The 20,088-nt window shown below is 40.2% G+C and overlaps 1 protein-coding gene across 1 annotated transcript in view; it reads left to right on the plus strand.

Moving 5' to 3' along the window:
* LOC119652386 (sterile alpha motif domain-containing protein 5) overlaps positions 1-20,088 on the plus strand; it is a 558,631-nt gene that overhangs the window by 471,080 nt on the left and 67,463 nt on the right. The window contains exons 4-6 of the mRNA XM_038056486.1: positions 10,850-11,061; positions 11,248-11,294; positions 19,140-19,246. Of these exons, the coding sequence (XP_037912414.1) occupies positions 10,850-11,061; positions 11,248-11,294; positions 19,140-19,246 (366 nt within the window). The remainder of the gene's footprint in view (positions 1-10,849; positions 11,062-11,247; positions 11,295-19,139; positions 19,247-20,088) is intronic.

Raw genomic sequence — 20,088 nt, forward strand, 5'->3', positions numbered from 1 at the left:
CATATCTCAGGAGAATTCCTGAGGTATGGTTTCTCAGCCCGGTTATTTGCGGTTGGTCTTCTAGTGGGACTTTCATGGAGGTTATTGGTTACGTTCAAGCCGACAAGAGGCATTCGGGCTTGAAACGTGGAGTTTCGTTTACAGCTCAGGTCCCGTGCTCCTTTACGAATACTGACCCATGCACTCAATATACACTAGTTCCATTGTTGCTTGTCACAACAGGACTTTAATTGTGATTACAAAATCAATCCGTGCCTTTAGAGGACCTTGATTATAGGTTTAAACGACTCATGGAAAACCACCAGGACGTAACTGATGTTTTCCTTGATCATAGGCTTTGTTCATGTGGAACCTACGCCTCTCAATCCACCATTTTGCATTTCAGGCCATCGCGTTTTGGTCGACCTTTTGCTTGCATCATCTGTCCCTCATAACAGTGTCCCTAACAACAACAAGTAGGAGAGACGAGCGGCCGCTTCTTCGATGAGCACCGACAGAAACATGGAACGATTTTTACATACCTAATTTATTTTGAACTTTGTCCTAAAGTGGTTTAACCTAGGGAACGAATTTTTCCCTTACTTAGTGTTATCACATTAGGTACCAGATGAGTTGCGTGGCACATGGTCAGTTAGCTTTTCTGGATCCGGGAATGCAACATATATGGTGAGGGTGATGCTTCTAATAGCGTTTCTCTACGCGCAGCGTGTATTGCGTCAGTAATTGCACACAATTCTTGATGAAACCAGGTTGATTATCAGTAGTTTGAACAATGTTTTGTATATGGGTGTCAAGAATGACTTCAAAGCCGAACAATCGAATCGGTCGGTAATTTGAACATTCTGCTGAACTATGCGTCTTTCCCTTCGACGTTGGTGGCCTCCACTTTACAGAGCTCTGCTGCGATGTGCTTAAGTCCTGCTTTTTTCTCTGAATTCATTGGCTTGTTACTATTCTGTTAAAAGAAAGTCGCACCGCGTCCTTGTAGAACTATTGTGCCCCTTTTACTGGTTATAGTGTACCTACTGATCATAGTATCTCAAGCAGGCCTATAACCGTTAGGAACTTTAGTATGTTCCCTACTTCCAGATCTTTCAGCTTTCAGCTTAATACCAGATTAAGTGTTCTCTCAGATGCCTCCATCTACTTTGCACAAGTGCCGGACACTGTCCCAGGACGTGTATAGAGGTTTCGTCCTCCTCGTCACAAATCCTGCCGGAAGTGTCCGTAGACATCCCTAGCTTCCCTAGGTGATAGTTCAGCCGACAATGACCAGTGAGAATTCCCACTATGATTCGGAGGTTCTTTTTGGTGAGATTTAAGCAATCCTTTAAGCGTATGGGTTCGTATCCCCCCAATAAGCACCCTGGACTGCTCCATCTCTGGTAGGCCCGCCCAGTGTAGTTCTCTCAACCGTTCCTCTTCATTTCTTAGATTCATAGCCATGAAACCGTTTCCGATTCCAGAGAAGGGTTCTGGCTTGATTGCGTGCTCAAATTCTGTGGTGCTGCGTGCTTGCGGGAGTGGTTGAAGTGGTGCAGGTAGCACGTCGACCACCAAATAAATCGCCCTTCATTTGATCTTCGTCGTTCCAAAGTCAAGTATCTCGGTTGATAAACCGCTTACCCTCCGCGACCTGTAGATCGTGCCTTTAACCTGATATTTGCAATCTCTTTTCTCACGAAATAGCTACTACTTGGGTCACAACAAGCCAGTGCATTGTCCACGCTGTTTTATTTATTTATTTTATGTTTAATTCGCAAAATAGAAATCAATGGCCGATGTTAAGATGCAATTTCTCATAGAGAGAATAGTCGATTGCATTTTACTGCTTCCACTATAAAATTAAGAAGGACGAGTTGTGGGACGTTCATAAACAATTTATTGACAAGTACAAAGCCGTCAGTGATGGCAAAATGAAATATACACACTCGCCACCTCCTTCCAAATATTTTACCACCATAGCACTGGCTGCCTTTCCAGCGATGTGATCAATAAAATCGCTGGTAATGACGGCACATTTATCGGCAGGTGCGAGAGCCGAGTAGTTCCTAGAAAGTGTTATTTCTGAATAGGATCGAGGTGCGCTCTACCGGGCCGACTGAAGTGAATGCCCTGGTATTTTTTTGGAGCTTATTAAATGTCATTATCATTTTCTAGCGGCATTCAACGTGTTTTTGATCGTTTTGTCACCACTTGTCACCAAAAGAGGTCATCTACATCTATACTTATTTCTTCCCCTGATCTTTATCTTGTATTTCACCGAAGGTAGTACTAAATGCATTAGTTTGAAATCTCCTTATTTATCTAGGCTTCTGGCCAGCAGATTAACTAACTAACTTCTTTTACAACTTGTTGACAGACATCTTGAATAGTACTCTTTTCTAATCTCTTTGTCAACCCCTTGCCGAAAGGGCACCAAAAAACATGGCTGACTGTAAAGGCGTGGAAGTGAATGTTGGAACGTGAGGAGGTGGAAATTCGCGTGAATGTCGCGCGCGGTGTTGTTTAGTGTAGCTTTTTTCATTATTTAACCCAATTTGTCCTTGCGCTGGTAACGGAAGCGGAAACTACTGCAAGTAATAATGATAGCGATAAGCACAATCACGCATCATAAAAGAACAGTAATTTCAAGTTTTCCGATAGATGCCAATGGAAGCTAATAGTAAATTACTCTACCATTACCAACTTCTGTTTAAAGATTAAGAGTTGCTGAAGTCGTATCGGACCAATTGAAGAGGGTCTTGAGTTTGGTCCACAAGCTGCTCCTTTCAAGGCTTTGCATCCAAGTTGTACAGGATGGAAGCAACTTATCAGACGCTGCCTCAACTCTCTCCCAGAAATAGAGTGGCCGAAGTCTCTTTTCGGGCTTAGCATCGAAGTTTTGAGGAAATTCTGACATAAAAAGAGCACTTCAGCACGATTCTTAACTGTACGACATCCCGCGAAGATTCCTTAATCAAACTTTTGTCCTGTGGAACATTAAGATCTTCACTTTGCTAGCTACTACTGCTATATCTACCTCGAAAAAGTTTTCAACACCGTTAAAGGGATGTATATTTAGAGTGTTCTATGCATAGGGGCCGATTCTAGAAAAAGGAATCGCTATTACCAGGATAAATATGGCAACGAACATGGTAGAAAATAGCCTCGAGCATTTGCTTAGTGCCATCAGTGGTTACCACTATCCCGTCAAATCTTCACCTTCAAATCCACCTGAACCAAAAAAAGTTAGTCCTGGAATTCAATTCTGAGCATTTCCATTGTTAGGTCTTGAAAAAAATAGTCCTAACAATGGAAATGTTCGTACCTTCGTAGTCAGCTTCGACTATTTGTGAACAAAAAATATGTAGAAATACTGCAAATGCACATTTCAGTTCCTTTTTGAAACCAAATTTTCTAGTGCAATCAGCAATCTGAAATTTAGACGGGAAGCCGCTAAGATAGAAGAAGTGATAGCTGAGCTGCTTGAGCGTCAGTCTTTCGATCTCGTTGCCCCGGGTTCGAATCTTGATTGGTCATGGGTGGGGTTCGTCTCTGTCCTGTCTTCCTGCTATAGGCTTATCACTTGCACAGTATAATAAGTGCGATGACAACAAAGCTGAAGCCCAGTCACAATCAAAGCCGAATAGCGGAATAAAAATAAAGATAATACCAATATGAAAAAAAATACGCGGATCTTGTAACATATATTCAATAAAAGAGTAAACAAGAGACAAACAAAGTACGATTCTAGGGTCCAAACGTGGAACAGTATAACATATGCCTGACTCATGTGTTGTTTCTCTTTTCTTGTTTCGCCAACTTTTAGTAAGACTTGGAGTGTTGACAAATCGGTATGTAAAGAGGTTAGGTGAACTACGCTAGGTCTGGCGAAACATAGTCTCATTGAAAGTGGGAAAGAAGATAAATAATAAAAAGAGGATATTGTGTAAATGCCTGATACTACTCAGGGAAGTAAACAAAAGATAAATATATTATTCAGAGGCAAAGGACACACACTTATTTTCGCTCCAGGAAGCCTCGTCCCAGAGAACAAAAATTAATATCCACCAATTTATTGCCTTCTTTTGCTTTTATTCGGTCCGTTTTTTGATAGGTGACAACCCAATAATGTCCCTTTCGATCAATATCCCGAAAACTTTGGTGAATACTTTATAATTTTCATTTATTTTTCGGGTAATATTGTTTTTAAAATTGACCTGCTAGTTTGGCGAAGAAGTTGATCGTTAACTGCATTTGGTCATCATTTTGTCAGTTACAGATATGCCGTCTTCTATGATTTTCGACCAAACGCCGAGAGGACTACAACAGGGAAGCAAGAGTATGTTTCACAGACATCTCTGGGGCAATGCTGGTGAGTTAGAGTGCATGAGCATTCGAACGAAACCCCTTAGCCTACAAAATAATTGTGCTATTTATCTGACTATATTGTATTGTATCTCTGTTGTTTGGCGAGATTCAACTCCGTTTCGGTTAAAGAAGGTTTTAAGGTTTTAGGGAGAGACGATGCGATTTTTTATTTTAAAATTCAGTCTATCTATATCTTCGGAAACCTTAAACTAGGGGCGTAAAGCATGAATGGTTACCTGGCCCTCTTATCAAAATACAGTAGGTGCTTTACGTAACTAAACATCCAATAATGTATATTTTTCAAAATCCGTTCCTTCTTGAGAAAAGTCCATCGAGAACAGCCTATGAATTTCACTTACGTTAGTGTCTACTTTCACCAAGCAATTTGAGCATTACTTAATGATCATGTACTCTTGAAATCTCCATCAAAATTGATACAAAAAGTAACCATTTGTTTTTGAACCTTTATTGATTTTGGAGTAACTGAAATTTTGGGAAAATTTACCGCAAAATGGTGCTCTACTTAACTACAGACCACTTTTAAATAACATTTAACTTTGAAGATCAGACATGGACCAACTATGAAGATCGGTTAATTATTTTTTCTAGTTATTGTCAATGTAATGCAATATATGGCATGCATGTAATTTATAATTTCATCCCCAGTGAATACTAAAATTAAAAATGAAAGAGAAGTAAAAGAACACCCAATTGGCCCCGTTCGAAGTATTCACTCTATTAAACAACGCTCTTCTCACTTCATACTTTCGTTCTATGAAAATACCTTTAATATTCCTTACTACAATTTTGTTAATAATGGCTAGATTTGCAGCAAAATTTTCAATATCGTATTTTAGACTCATGAAATGAAGCTATGTGAAGCTTTCCAGTAAATTTTAAGAACACAGCAATATAGTACTATATACTAATTTTTTCAAGTAGTTATGGGGCTTGGATTAATTAGAAAAAAATAATTAAAATCTCACGCTTTGCCATTCTCACCGGCATGTTGTTTATAGAATTCACTGGATATGAGAGATACTTATGTGATACCTCGAAAAAAGAATATACAAACCTGTAATGGATGCTTTGAGACTAGCTGGAGGGAGTGGGATTTGAAAGGAATGCTATGAAGTTGACCGGGAAATGCAATCGGTGCGGAAAATGTTTTCTAAAGAAGAGACAGTTATCACTACCTTAAAGAATGAGGGTACGAATGAGCCAGTTCGAAAAGATAAAAATTCACTCATTAACCTCTATCCTTGGACATTTGGCCACTAAGGAATTTGGGCGTGAATGACATTCTCCAAGAAAAATCACGGAGTATCTAGCCATTATGGCATGGCACGGCGTATTTGTGCATATTCATAAAGAGTTTTGTTGAATATTCATGTTTTATTATCCCCGCTACTAAAAAGTCAGAGGTCTGTCTCTAGGGCACAATTTTTCACAATTTTACTTCCGGAATTAGCGATTGAGAAACTTAGATTGATTAACGATCCAATCAATTGCTCATAACAGAAAATAATGTCCCGTTAAGAGATAGGGTTGTTATAGGATAGAATAAAATCATATGAGCGTTACTTTGTTGATGTGAAGATTTTTAAAAAAGTTTCAAAGTTAAATCATTTTATTCTCTGTGGGTATAGTATAATGAGAATCACATAAGACAAACCCTTGAGGGATACCAGCAAATATGCTATGCAATAAGGTAACGATATATTGCTGTACTTTTATTCGGTTGTTATTTGTTATTTACCTATGCCAAATAGATACGATGGGGACTTAGAGATAATATAGTTCGTATTTCCGTACAAAATCAAAAGCTTTCCTTAAGATGACCAGTCATTGTGAACCTTTTGCGATGGATCCCCAGAAAAGCGCCGCTTTCTGGTATTGATATTACGTGATAATCTAAGCCGACAGACAGGCGGGCAGACAGACATCGAATCGATTCTAATCAGGTTTTGTTTCACACAAAACCTTAAACAGAGATTTGAGTGTACATTTGTCCCATTAATATGTAGCACGTAATATATGCATATATTATGGGAAAATATCCACTTTCAAGTGATATTTATATTGAAAGTCTTAGTGGTTTGACCTATTTGTTAGTAATAGTGGGATTTTCACCAAATTCGGTAGGATCATGCTCTATGCTGCAAAATTTACATTTACATTGCCGCAAAATTTCGTCATTCTAGAATGAACTTAAGGGGGGTTTTCCTGCCAAATACTAAAAATTATAGTAATGTACTATTATTAACTTTATTTGGACAGGTATCGGTATGGAGGGTATTTTGGAGCCTAGGCACCATATAGTGGTAGCCTCTTGATTTTTTTCAGATTTTTCGGTTGGGTAGTTTTTAGAATGGGTCCGCTAAGGAAATGATCACTTTCAACCCCCCTCACTCCCCACCTTTAATTTTACTATTTTTACTAACTAAGTACTAACCAAGACTTTTAATTTGATATCCCACATGACTATATTTGATGAAAACAAATTTACAAATTTACACAACTTTAAAAAGAAGGTGATTTTAATTTTTGCAGCGTTATGGATAATTTGAACCTGCTAGTTGTCCATAAAGAGATGGATATTCAGCATGCAATCATATCAAGAAAGATAGGGACGAGACAATAAATTTTGCTAAGGCAGACCTTTACCAAACTACACTTAACCCACATAAGGCAATGGCGAGCCTCATATTGCTAGCAATACGTTTTCAATGGTTTTTGACGTCACGTCTTTGTACCTCCTATGTTTCTCATCAGACAATCAGTTTCAAAGTGATCTGAGATTTGGCAGAGCTATCCAGAAATCTAAAGACGTAATTCTAGTGCTCACACGCCTTTGTACTAGCCGGGCTTCAAGTGTGGGTGGGGTTGACTTTCGAATACTTCAGTCTCTCTCATGCCATTTTCAAAATTACTAACGGTCCTCCATTCGATGCATTGGGACCGCACCAGTAGCTGGAATAAAAGGGGATATCGGACGAAATTTCCCAAAATTCTAGCTGTAATAAATTATCGAATCTACAATGCGGGTAGAGGCGGAAAATTCATGACCCGTGAACCGATATCGAGGGGAGAAGATTCTCGTTGAATTACATTATTATTTCATATCAATTCTGCCTCAGGTGGCTACTGGGCGCGGCTTTTGGGGTCCTCCCTACCTTGGCGACTTCTGTCCATTATAATTGTAGATACTCCTTCTACTAGGAGACTTCTGTCCATTATAATTGTAGATACTCCTTCTACTAGGAGACTTCTGTCCATTATAATTTTAGATACTCCTTCTACTAGGAGAGGCAGAAGACTGGTAACAGATATTTAAATCAAAGATTAACCAGTTAAACCTAGTTTTTCTAATTAAAAATATGTGTGAAGTATGCCCGATTCGTTTACTTGACCTCGTACCAGTACGTTGATTCATAAAAGGGACTCCTAATCAGGAACATCCTCGAGTAATCAGCTCTTGCAAATTGATTAAGTGTATATATAAGATTGAGGATAGCGATGTTGGCGCTTAAGCAATTTTGGTCCTTCGTCGAAAAAATGAACGTGGGTAACCAGAACCCCAACGTCTTATACAGAATCAGCCGTGGAAATGAGGTGGGGGTGGCTACAAAACAAAGATTCCCAACCACGACCCAAAGATGTTTGGAAGAACCGAATGAAAGTAGAGGCGGGGAAATCATATGTCTGTGCAACAAAAAGAAATCGCAAATACTTCTTGTTTCGACACTGCTTAAAAGTGTGGAAGAAATTATTTGCTTCTTAGACTGCATCAAGACATCAACACAGTACAGTCCAAATGTAATTTCTACAAAGATATTTCCTACCTTTTTTCGGTTGCAGCTAGGAGATCAGAGAAGGCAAGAACCGTTACTGAAATTTTTCGGGCAAACCCTCTCGAACTCAAATAGTTGCGAGCCAAACCAATTGCTGTTCCAAAATACTATACTATTCGGAAAGTAAGAGAGGCGAAGAAATGATATAAAGTATCACCGAAACAATGATTCCGACTTGGGGTGCACTGCCTCTGTTTAGAGCATTTTATCTCTGTCGATGTCGATGTGGTTGTCATGCAAATATTTTCTTGTAAGTGATGCCGGCTTTCCCTCAAGATGTCTTCTCGATCTTTCTGGTCAGGTGAACCTACCAGCCTTTTTAGGCGAATTTTTAGGGGATGGTTCAGCTGTTTCAATATTGTGTCACGCGCGTATTGAAAATTCTTCTCTATTTTCACTCCATATTCAGTAAATACGAGATTTAAATATCCTCAATCACAACCTCTCTGTAGGATTCACACTTCTGACGGAATTCTAATGGCAATCCGCTTTACTATTGGAAAAATATTTTCTTAATACTTTTTCGATGTCGTCTTACTTTTCTCTCTAGTAACACTAAACTATCTCAGAAAGATCCCTCCTTCTGTCAGTCCTAAGCTCTTCCCCAGCAGTCGTCAGTTGAACGCAAGGTCGTTTATACAAAAGAAACCCATTTACCTTTTTATTTCGCATAACCTGGTTGAGCAAAATAGAGAACTATGGAAACATTCCCAAGTGCGCTCGTATCCTTTCACAGATATTTCGTTGCTCTTTAAAAGTAAAATGCATGAAATTGCACGCCAGAAGAGGCAGGCGAGTAGCATTGTAATTTAAAAAAAGTCGACGAGTATTTTAGGTTTTCAGTTATCAAATATGATTGACAGTTTCAGCTGGTTTGATGGTGATCGGTTTTAAGTAAAATCTTTTTAAATTAAAACTGAAACGGTCATCTTAAAACGAATATTTTAAAATCGAAATTAGACATGATATTAATAGTCGAGAAAGGGAAAATAGTACTCACAATCAAATCGATTTTCCTAGAAAGTTGACAGAAAAAATTAAGGAGGGAAAGGAAATGCATTGAACGCGGAAATCCGGAGTGCATGCATGCATCTAGCTTTTACCCATCCAATTCATCTGTGTTTCACAAAACAGTTTGAATTGACAACGCTAATTCATAGAGTGGATCCAATGAATCCGATTGGAAGAGGAGGTTTCTAGGAAAGTCCAGTCTAACTGATTGAGCAAATCATTCGGTTTGAAATATTAATCACTTTCACTTCATACAGAACGACATGCTTTCAAAAAATGCTTAGCAAGGATGTCTACTTTATTTGGAGACGATTTGCTTGAATTTGGATGTTATCAATAGTGGCCCCCTTACGCAATTGGAAATTGAGGTAAAAGGAGAGGAACCTTCCACTAACCGCATCTTCATCACTTATCTCCTACATTGCTCCCTGCGCATGGACGGACTGTTTGATAAATAAAAAAAACTACCGATAGCCAGTAAGTTTAAGGAAAGTGGGGCTGAGATTAATTAGTCACTTTTTGATGCTTTCAAACTTAGCTGCCATTAGGAACGATGGTCAGATGCCTTGATTCCATATGCAGTTTCTAGGAATATGAAGATTTTTGAATTTCGTGTTGTTGAAATATTGCTAGTTTAATATTATACTTTGAAGTCAGAAGGAGCCGATCTGAAAAGAGAGATATTCAGCAGCATAGGTGGATCATGGTGATTCACGTATATGCATCCTGGAATTTAAATGAGCTCCTATGGTCAGAGAGCTTGACTTACTATAATAGTAAATTAGAAACCTTGTATAGCGGTGAAGTCACGGGTGGAACATATTTGAACTGAACTTCAGGGGATAGTGTAGTGAGGAATTCAACGAGGACAAGCACGGTAGTGAGATGTAGTTATGTTTAGTTTAGATGTGGCTTGTCTGCACGGAAAAAGTTGAAATTTCGGAGAGAAGCCATGCTACGGGAGTGTAACCATGTTTCACACTGCAACGCTGTTGGTAGGTTTTTCTCGCTGAGTAACAATTCAAATTTAAAGGCACCAGATTAATTTGGATGATCATCATCCATCCATGCTGCTTGAATGTTGAGATGGACATGATTACGAACTCGTATTCCGCAAGATAACAAAGTTTCTACGATTTCGTCACTCGCTTTCGTTTGATTGTGATTTGATTTTCGAATTGAAAAATGTTGGATGGGTCACTTACGAATATATTCTATCTTCTAGTTAGCTGTCAAAAACCGAGCCTCCAAAATGTAAATGTAATCTTTCACAAAATTAAAATTAGTTTGTAATACATCTTTTTGAGGTCAATAATTTTTCAATCAATTTGATGCATTCATATTTGTTTTTCAGCTTCTAAAATTTTGTCGACTTAATTTAACTAAAGTCAATATGATATTGATATTTGTACATCTGAGTGATACCAAAGTTTTACTTTCTTTCAATTATGGTCGGTGTAGGCCGGAAAATGTTCATCCAAATTGACCTGCATACATTGGAAAAATACGCCTCCTTTTTGTGGCTGGCAATCTTTATTTCAGTTTCAGTTTGTTTTTTTTTCGATATCTTTAATTTAAATGACATTTAACTAGTCTCTAACCAGAACCATTCTATTTCGACCTACTTTCAGCCATCAAGTTGTCTCTCGGACAAAGAAGAGGATGAGATCTATGGTTTCGGTTATGGTGTCTTTGCCCCAAGGATGGCACGACAAACATTACAAGCTCAGCATGCACAGCAGCAACAACAACAACAACAGCAACAAAAAAACTCACAGCTACCTACATCCCAACAAATTCAGCAATTACCTAATTCGACAAATTTAAATTTAGTACAACAAAGGTACGTTAAAGCCATATGTTTCCATATGTGGAGTTATTCCGAAAGTTTTCCTTGTCCACATTTTTCCTGAATTTCCTCGCCATGAAATACCCCCCGGGAGTTGTTAGTTTGCTTCCCAGTGACAACTTGAATTTCTACAAATTTATTTATATGTTTTTCGTTTTCTCCTCTGTTGTCTCGTTACAGTTGTCTTAGCCCTAGGTCAGCATATTTTTACGAATTTCCACCGACGGGTAAGTGACTTATTGTTTTACTTTGAAGGTAGTCTCAATGGAATGCTATTATCCAGTGCGCTAGTGGTATGTATCTTTACAGATGGGCTTGACACAGAACGGAGGCATGTTTATCTCCGTGATATATTTCGTTTTCATGAACAGGATTACGGGTAAACTCAAACTGAAGTTTCAAAAACATGACTGGTCCTCGGCTTCATACAGGCATCATAGGATTATCATATTCATATTGTATCTATGTGAATCTTAAAAAAAAACTTCCGGATACCTTAGAGAGATATATAACATACACTTATACTTAGAAATTTTATGTTATGACGAAACGTGAAGCAACGTAACTTGGAAACTCACAAGGAGCTTTAACATCTCCCAATGATGCACAGTCAAAGTTGCTTCCATATTCAAATTCATTGGTAATCGTCTTCCTTTATCGAAATTCTGAAATTCAAGCAAATTGAAAATTCAGTCACAGACCTTTCCGTGATTGTACTGTCTTGGGAAATAATCCGAAAAGATTCTTTCGCAGAAGTGTTGCAGCGAACACTTCATTAAATATGAAATGACTATGAATTCGAATAGCGTCAATGGACATCAAGCAGAACATCCTTTGCATTATTTAAAATGCCATCGGAACCTTTCTTTAAATTAAAACAAATGAATTCTCCTGTGTGAATCTGAAGACCTTTTTAGAGATTTAAAATCACAAGTTATCCGTTATAGGAATGCGGATTATCCTTTCGAATATTTGACCTTTTTCACTGATGCTGATTTTAAAAGGTGACGTTTATTGAACGCTCAGCATGAAATCGAAACGGATTTTATTTGAAATGTCCTTGGGGAGTAATTTTAATCGAAAATGCATTGGTTTGGTATATGCGAAAAAGTATGCTTGTATAGTTTAGTTTTGGATGATAAAAAGTCTGCAAAGCACTTCCATAAGTACGATATGCAGGAAGGTTTCAGAATACATTTTTTTCTAAAATATATTTGGACATGGAAGGCCCCGTAAGGAGTATGTGGTCTAATAAAACCATGTGAAAATGTGCTTTGTAACACAAATACCAAGCTCGTCAAAACTTCTGTGCTTCAGATTTTAATGAAGTAAATTAACTCCACTCCACTCTCGATTTTGTTTCACTTCGTTCGAATTTCGGTCATCATAGATGTTTGTGTGCGTCTTTGTGCTTGACTCACTGCGCTAAGACTATCACGTGCATAACCTGTATGACGATAATGAAACTGAAGTACACTTCCATTTAAAGTAAAATAGGAGAAACAACAATACTTAGAAGATAGATTGACTGCATGGATGTGCTGTTCTTCACGATGGAGTACATAGAACACATACAAATTAGCTAGTCAAAGACTCCCTTTAGATGAAGCGTAGGTCCACAGACGAACTAGGACACTCAGGTTCGTAGAGGCTCTACAAACGAGCATTGGCATTGCACATTAGTAAATTTCATTCGAAGCGCTAGTCTTTCGAATCCTCGCTAATTTTATTTTCCTACTTGATATCAACCCTTTATCCAATTGGAGCTCCACACAAGACTTTCAGCTTTCAGTGATAAGCTCCATATTGGTAGACACTGCCTTGATATCTTGCAATATCCTCGGCTTTGTGACATGTGCAATATTTCATTCGCCTTGTCCAGTGACAATTTGATGAAAAAGTGCATTTGCTAATATGCAGCATTTCATCCTTTTTCATACGTGTCAGCACCCCTTAGCTTCTTTAGTACATTCCTTTTAATTTTCTGATTCCCTATCCCGTCATCCATTTATGTGAAAAATTTAATTTTAAAAGTGATCAATTTAATGTTCGTTTTCATAATTTTATTTACGAAACCACCTTGTACCTTTTATCAAAATCCATTGTCATTTAAATATTACAATTTTAACATAATAATTCTCTAATATTTTAAAATGATCGTTAACCTTTTTGCTTGCACATAAGCTTACGTAGGCTAAATATTATCGCATGCAAACTTAACAACTTTGTTGCTGGCTGGGGCGAATATGAATTTTTTGTTGCCATAATTTAGTTAACAAAAATTTTATGTAATTTTTGCTTTTGCAAGGTCGGGATCAGCCAAAGCGAAAATTAGCGAGGCTTGAACCGTCTGAGGAAAATGGACAAGCGAATAGCTGGACTCGATGAGTCTGTGAATAGCTGCTGCTGTGTAAAGACGGTCCAGAACTGAAAAAAAGTGATAGCAATAATGGTGGAAGTGCGTGGGAGAACAGGAATTAATAGAAAGTGGGGAAAAAGAAAAATTGTAGTGCTTTAACAACAGGAGCTTGATATGTTGACTGCCTTACTGGGAGAAGTTCAGTGCTTAACAAGCATAGTAAACGTTGCCGGGGGCAGGCGGCGTTATTAAATGAATTATCGCCGCTGTAGATTAGTACGGTCCGCTGGAAGTGGTTACGTGACTAATTGTGACTGCAAGGAAGGTTCTATAACGAATTTGGGCGACGTGCGTTCTGCACTCGCGAAGGTTTCGTGCGAGACATTTTCGTGGTCTACCACGTGACCATTATCTCGACCAACTCGTCACGTTTCCTCTCCACCAAGAAGACTACAGACAGGAGATACATCTCCCAGCGCATTGTTTAAAATTGTATGGATAGAAATAATCATTGCGCATCTTCTACGATAAATGCACGATTAGAATTGCGTGCCTTATGTCTGGCGTTAGCCCCGTGTATGTGATGCAATGCATTGGTGTGCGACCATTTGGTTGCGAGCACATGGTTGCGTTGCAAAGCTGTTTATAGCTTGCTACATGAGATAGGAGATAAGGAAACATACACTAGGAAAACACCTAGGCGTAATCAACATATCAGCACACAAATACATGGACTTGTCCCTACCGTACAAATATGCAATAACGTCTTCTACCCCTTCGACATTTGATTTGCTCTCGTGTATTTAACCCTACGCCTACATAAGACAATTGCCCAGATCCGGTAAATTTTCACTTCCGACTGGAAAAAAATTATGCGGATTGCTTTTCCGATACACGGCAATTACCAGTCAAATATACTTATTTGAGGCTGCCGTCGACAGCCTGTAATTCTGACCTAACGTCACTTGGAAAAGGGGGGCTCAACGCTTTACGGGATGTCCATTGTTTATTTTTTATGGTTCAGTTGGAAACAAAACCTTATTAAAATCCGTTTACTGCCTATCTGTCTTTTTGTTAAAGAGGTGGAAATTTTCAAAAGGCACTGGCCTGGCAATGCAAGTGTGAGGTTTTTATCCACTGAAATCACCACAGACTTCCACCGGCTTTTTTCATTTCCGATAAAGGAGAGATGGGCCTGATGATATACATGTTCATCATCGTGTCCGCCAAGATGTCAATCGACACCGTTCCTGAAATGACAAACACCACATCGTCTGAGATGGTCCGGAAGGGTATGTCCTCCTTGGGGAACTGTTCTTCTGTAGACCACAGTCAGTTATTGTACGCTAGATAAGATATACAGCGCTGATCCCCACTACACTGGCTATGAGCAGCCTGCAAGTATGCCGCGGACATTTTACATTCGGCATCATTCTAGTCAAAACCGTACTAGCAGATATACTCCACGTGTTGTTTAAAATCGAGCTTTGCATATATCATCCCCCCCCTCCCCAAGTATTTGATCGCACGCCTGGAAGAGAAGGTGTTATTCCCAATTCTAATGCGACCGAAATTTCTCTTTCGGGCCTTGGTGATGAACGTTAGCCAACCAACCCTTAACAGCACTGATTGCTTCACATGAGTACAAATCAGCATATTCGAGATGCTTTGCAGCTACAATCAGTGCAATGTCGGCCCACCACCGGGGCCTCCTCCGGAACTAGAAGATTAAGAACATCATTGCACATAGGGTTCCACCATAGTTGACCCAGTACGGAGCGCTGCGGGACACCCGCGGAGGCAAGATACACCAAAGGCCCATAATCGGTGTTATACCGGAGCATCCGTTCTTGTGACTGGCACAGCGGTACTGGTTTGTTTTGAATGCAGGCTTATTATATCCAGCAGCTGCGAGGTCAACCTAACACCTCTGCCATAACTAATGGGACCAGCAGCCAAGTTATACAACGCAACTCTGCGTTTAAGCGTATAAGAGGCCCTGCCCGCGATGTAGATACAACCACAACTACCCTGAAACTCCCACATGGGGGCCAATTTCAAACAATTGAGCGCAGACTACATTCTCTAGAAATTCTCATGAAGCATATGCCATTAGAGGACGATTCTGGTTCCAATGATGCCAGATAGTCTCCAGTGCATTCCTCGCATTTCAGATAAATCCCATTTCAGACTCAAATCTGATCGTAGGTGATTCGAAATATTAGATTGGAAACTTGGTTCTATAATATATTCCTAAAGACGTTGTCCTATTTAATTGCTGGTAGCAACTGATTCAGATCTCTGGAAACTTTTTTTCAAGTTGTGAGCAAGCTATTAGGATAAGCAATTAACAAATTTATTTGATCTAAGAGATCCATGGGGAGCATAAGTCAGCAAAGTTACGCGAGAAGGGCAGGTAACACAACTGAGCCGGCAAAGGTTCCGGAGAGTTCTTTGATTAGTGTCCGAAAATGAGAAAATGGGAAGTGTCTGCAGCTCCAAAACCCGAGCAACGAACAAAGAACAGTAAGCAGCGGCAGAAGGAAATATATTCGTCCGGAAATAGTCGGAGCATATCTCCCTATTACGTTGATATCATTCAGAAAATCAAAGCCGATCCGGAACTGCAGACCTGGGCGGTAGTATGAGTCATATTAGTCGCACGCGAAAGGAGACCTAATGTTGAAGCTAAAAAAATCCAGCGAGAAAACAGCGGATAGTTACCGCGCCCAAGTGGAAAAGATGCTAGGTGAGCAAGTGGAAGTGAAACCTCGAAAGCAACAGATAGTAATCGAGTGCAAAGACTTAGACGAGGGCATCTGTGTGGCGCTAGGTCAAAAACTCAACATTGGCTGAAAAGGAGAGAATGCGATAAAGGGGATGAAGAAGGCGCATGGAGGTACACAGACAGTTGTTATCAGTTTTCCTGCAGAACCAGGAGTTTGACTGATTACCGCGGGCAAGGTAAGAGTTGGTTCGGTGGTGTGTCGACTTAGGGAGGAGGTGTCTCCCAAGAGATGGTTGAGATGCCTCGACTTCGGATGATTTGCAGCAGGATGGACTAGTGAATATGATTGGTGAGGAGGTGCAGGAAGTGTGGAGAAAAGGACCATCTTATTACAGATCGCACTGGAAATCACGGTAGTGCTGCGTGGGTGAAAGGCTCATCTAAAAACGCGGCGATACGGGCTTGCGAACGGTTAGCCATTAAAAAAACAATGGCATTGTCTACAGTCGGCTTTGTAAGGAGGAAAGTCATAGATATATATATCTAACGCCGTCACTCTTCTCCTTACAATACGAGAAGATACTAGATGGCTTGGCCTTGGACGTAGGAAACTACAGCCTCAAATTCATTGCCAGCGACTTCAATGCTTGGGTGTTAGACCAGGAAAGTCGAGTGACGAACATCAGGGACCAAATCCTAGTTGCATCCTTCGCTTAGATAGACATCATATTAGCCAAGGTTGAATATGTGCGCACCTTCCGAGCTAGAGGGCTTGACTCGATCGTCGATCTGACTTACCTCAGAGCCTCATTGGCGAGAGGGATGGTCTGGCGAGTAAGTGAACACTACACCCACAGTGACCACCAAGCCACGTTTCTCGACATCAAAAAGAGGAGGTGACAGTCCAACAGAAGTGGAAGAACCAACGTGACTGGCTGGTCGACTGGAGCCTTTCGAGGAAAAGACATTCCGGGTGGCTTTAGATGGAGGTTACGACCCGAACGGAACCGCACTGCAAAAAGTGAGTCGGCTATGTCAGTGAGTAACTGAGGTATACGGTTCTACAATGCCGTGTCAGAGATTGCACTACAGTAGAAAACCAAACTACTGGTAAAGCCAAGAAATTTTGATAGTAAGATCCTCGTGTCTGCAAGCGAGGAGCCGTTGCCAGAACATCGGAATAGCGCGGTCGTCGAAATAGCCTTAAGACTATAAGGGAAAATAGGCGAAATTGCTACAAGCAGCTGTGCCTTGAGGCAAATACGAACCCGTGGAGCGTTATTTACATAGTTGTAATGAATCACTCCAAGTGACGTGCCCGTTACTATTGTTTAGAATAATCAAAATCGAAACATCCGCCAACAGTTCAACAGGGCGTCATGTTAATGCTCGGAGTGATCGAGGAAGAATTACAGGCGATCTGTGGACTAATTTGGAATGATTTGGGGCTCCGGGATTAGATGTGGTTTCGAACAAAGCTCTGCATTTGGCCGCTAAAATCAGGCCCTAGTGGCTCATAATCACATTTGGATCGCTCATGGGGGAAGGGGTATTCGCGTTCAGTGGAATAGGCAGACGTTGGTTCGATTACCGAAGCCACAAAAACTCCCTATTCATATCGCTCCATCTGCATTTTGACACTATTTGGAAGGTGCTGGAGAGAGTGATATACAACAGTCTGCTTCAGCTCTTCGAGCCAGCGGGTACGTTGTACGGTTGATGCAATTGCAACAGTCGTAAACCTGGCGCGAGAGGCATTGACCGCTGGTAAGTGGTGCAGGGTGGTGATGACACTGGATTTCAGAAACGCCTTTAACTCGGTCAAATGGGGCTGGATTAAAAGCAGCCTGGCTAAACTAGATGTCCCTGATTATTTAGCTTGGAAAATCCAAAGTTAATTCTCGGAGATACTTCTTTGGTACAAGACGGAAGACGGCCTGAAAGAATATGTTATGACAGCAGGTGTTCCCCAAGTCTCCGCGCCCCTGCTGCAAAATATAATGTATGACAGCGTCCTTGGACTTCGTGTGGCAAAGGAGCCTTGATTGGATTTGCAATCGCGAGAATGATTCCCTCCCTGATCTTTTAGCGAATAAGGCAGAATGTCTATCAGAAAATCAGGGCGAATCGGGAGCCATCATGAGATGGCAGTTACGGTGGGATAGTTCCGAAGGGGGACGCTGGACCAATACACTGACCCCGTATATTGAGAGATGGGTCGCACGAAAACATGGAGGATTTAATTGCTATCTGACACAGTTCCCTACGGGACACGGTAGTTACAAGAAGTATTTGCATCACTCTGGATTAGACGAGTCCTCAGACTTTCCAGAATACGCCACTACACTCATTGTTATGTTATATGCCCAAAATTCGCGATTGAAAGAGGGAAGTTAAACAACGGATATTGGATTCCATAATCTCGTGGAAGAGACGTTAAGATCGAAATCAAATTGGAGCATGGTGAACACAACATTGGACGTGATACACGAAAAGCTGCAGGAACTGAATCGAACCCGGAAGGCGCGTCGGACGCGTGACTTAATCGTGCTGGTATAAACCATAGCCCTCCTCACGAAGTAAGCCTTTACTGTGGTTCCGCGGGGATATGGGGATAGAAGTAGGGGTGCTTTTAGTGGATGAGAATCCTACACACTGCTGCAACCTAGCACGGCTGCGTATTTTTAAGATTTCCACCTCCATCCTTAAAAAGAATCCCGAGTCCCCTCTAAACCCCCTAAAACTTGAATTCTATCAGCGGTGTAGACCCGCCACTGAGTAGATAGCTGTAATTTAACTAGTAATGGGAAAGGATGTTATATTTATGTTATTTGCCCAATACCGTTTTAAAAAACTTTGTGTGGCGACTCCATTGTGAAGTACATTGTTACCAACGTATCTAGCTGATAATAGCTTAGCATTGAGTCTTGATGATTTGATATTCATGCAATGAAATATTTATAACAAGGATTTAATGTATTCTAGAAGGACGCGAAACTAAAAAACGAACTACCTTAGCAAGACTTTTAAAAGGATTAAAGACTGTTAATAGGAGAGATAGAAATAATCAAGTAGCAGCTACACAACTTAGGGTAAGTATTGCGTAAATTTAATTATATATACCTTTAAAAATGATGTACATAATTATGTGCATGAATGACAGAATCCTTCAACCAGCTGCATTCCTAACTTCATCCTTGCTTATCACGTCAAGTCACGTTCCCAGTTATCGGATCCTGTCATCAATTTGTATTCGGTTTGAACTCATTATTACCAGATATCATCCTCTTCTCATGATCATATAGAGGAGCATATCCTTTTCAAATTGAGATTCTGCTTCCTGTTTTAAATTCGACCATCTGCATATCGATCCTTTTCAGGTTTGTCGCTTCTGTTTACCATCAGATTTCCCTTGAATAGTTACTAACTCACAAGTACACTGTCTCAAGAGGCTCTCATCACACTTGCTATAAATCCCCTTTAATACGGGGGAGAATGTGGTTACTGGGGGTGATTTTTTCGTTGTTGATCCCGTTGTGTTTGCTGCTCTAGTATGCATCATGCATAATAATGTGACTTGGTGTAAGAATCTAACATTTCAGTACACAAGGTCATGAGAATGTGTTTCCACCTTCTGACTTTAGCATTGCAAACAAACTGAGAGAAAAAATGCGTGTGTTGCGTACATTTTAATTAAGATAAAGGGTTGAAGTGCCAAGTGCGTTAGAAGCGTTACACTTTGTGGATGCGTGAAGCGTAGGGTTTTGTTGGAAGTGGCACTGCACTCTTCCAGCCTTTTAAATACTTTTCCAAATGTGTTAATTTTAGCACTATGCTTGCACTTGCTTTGAAAAGGAGGAAGAGGAGTTGAATTTGCCCGCAGACACCAAATTATTTGACTCGGTATTGTATTCCTTGAAGGTGGGTAGAAGGA

This window comes from Hermetia illucens, chromosome 3 (genome assembly GCF_905115235.1).
Source record: "Hermetia illucens chromosome 3, iHerIll2.2.curated.20191125, whole genome shotgun sequence".
NCBI lineage: Eukaryota > Metazoa > Arthropoda > Insecta > Diptera > Stratiomyidae > Hermetia > Hermetia illucens.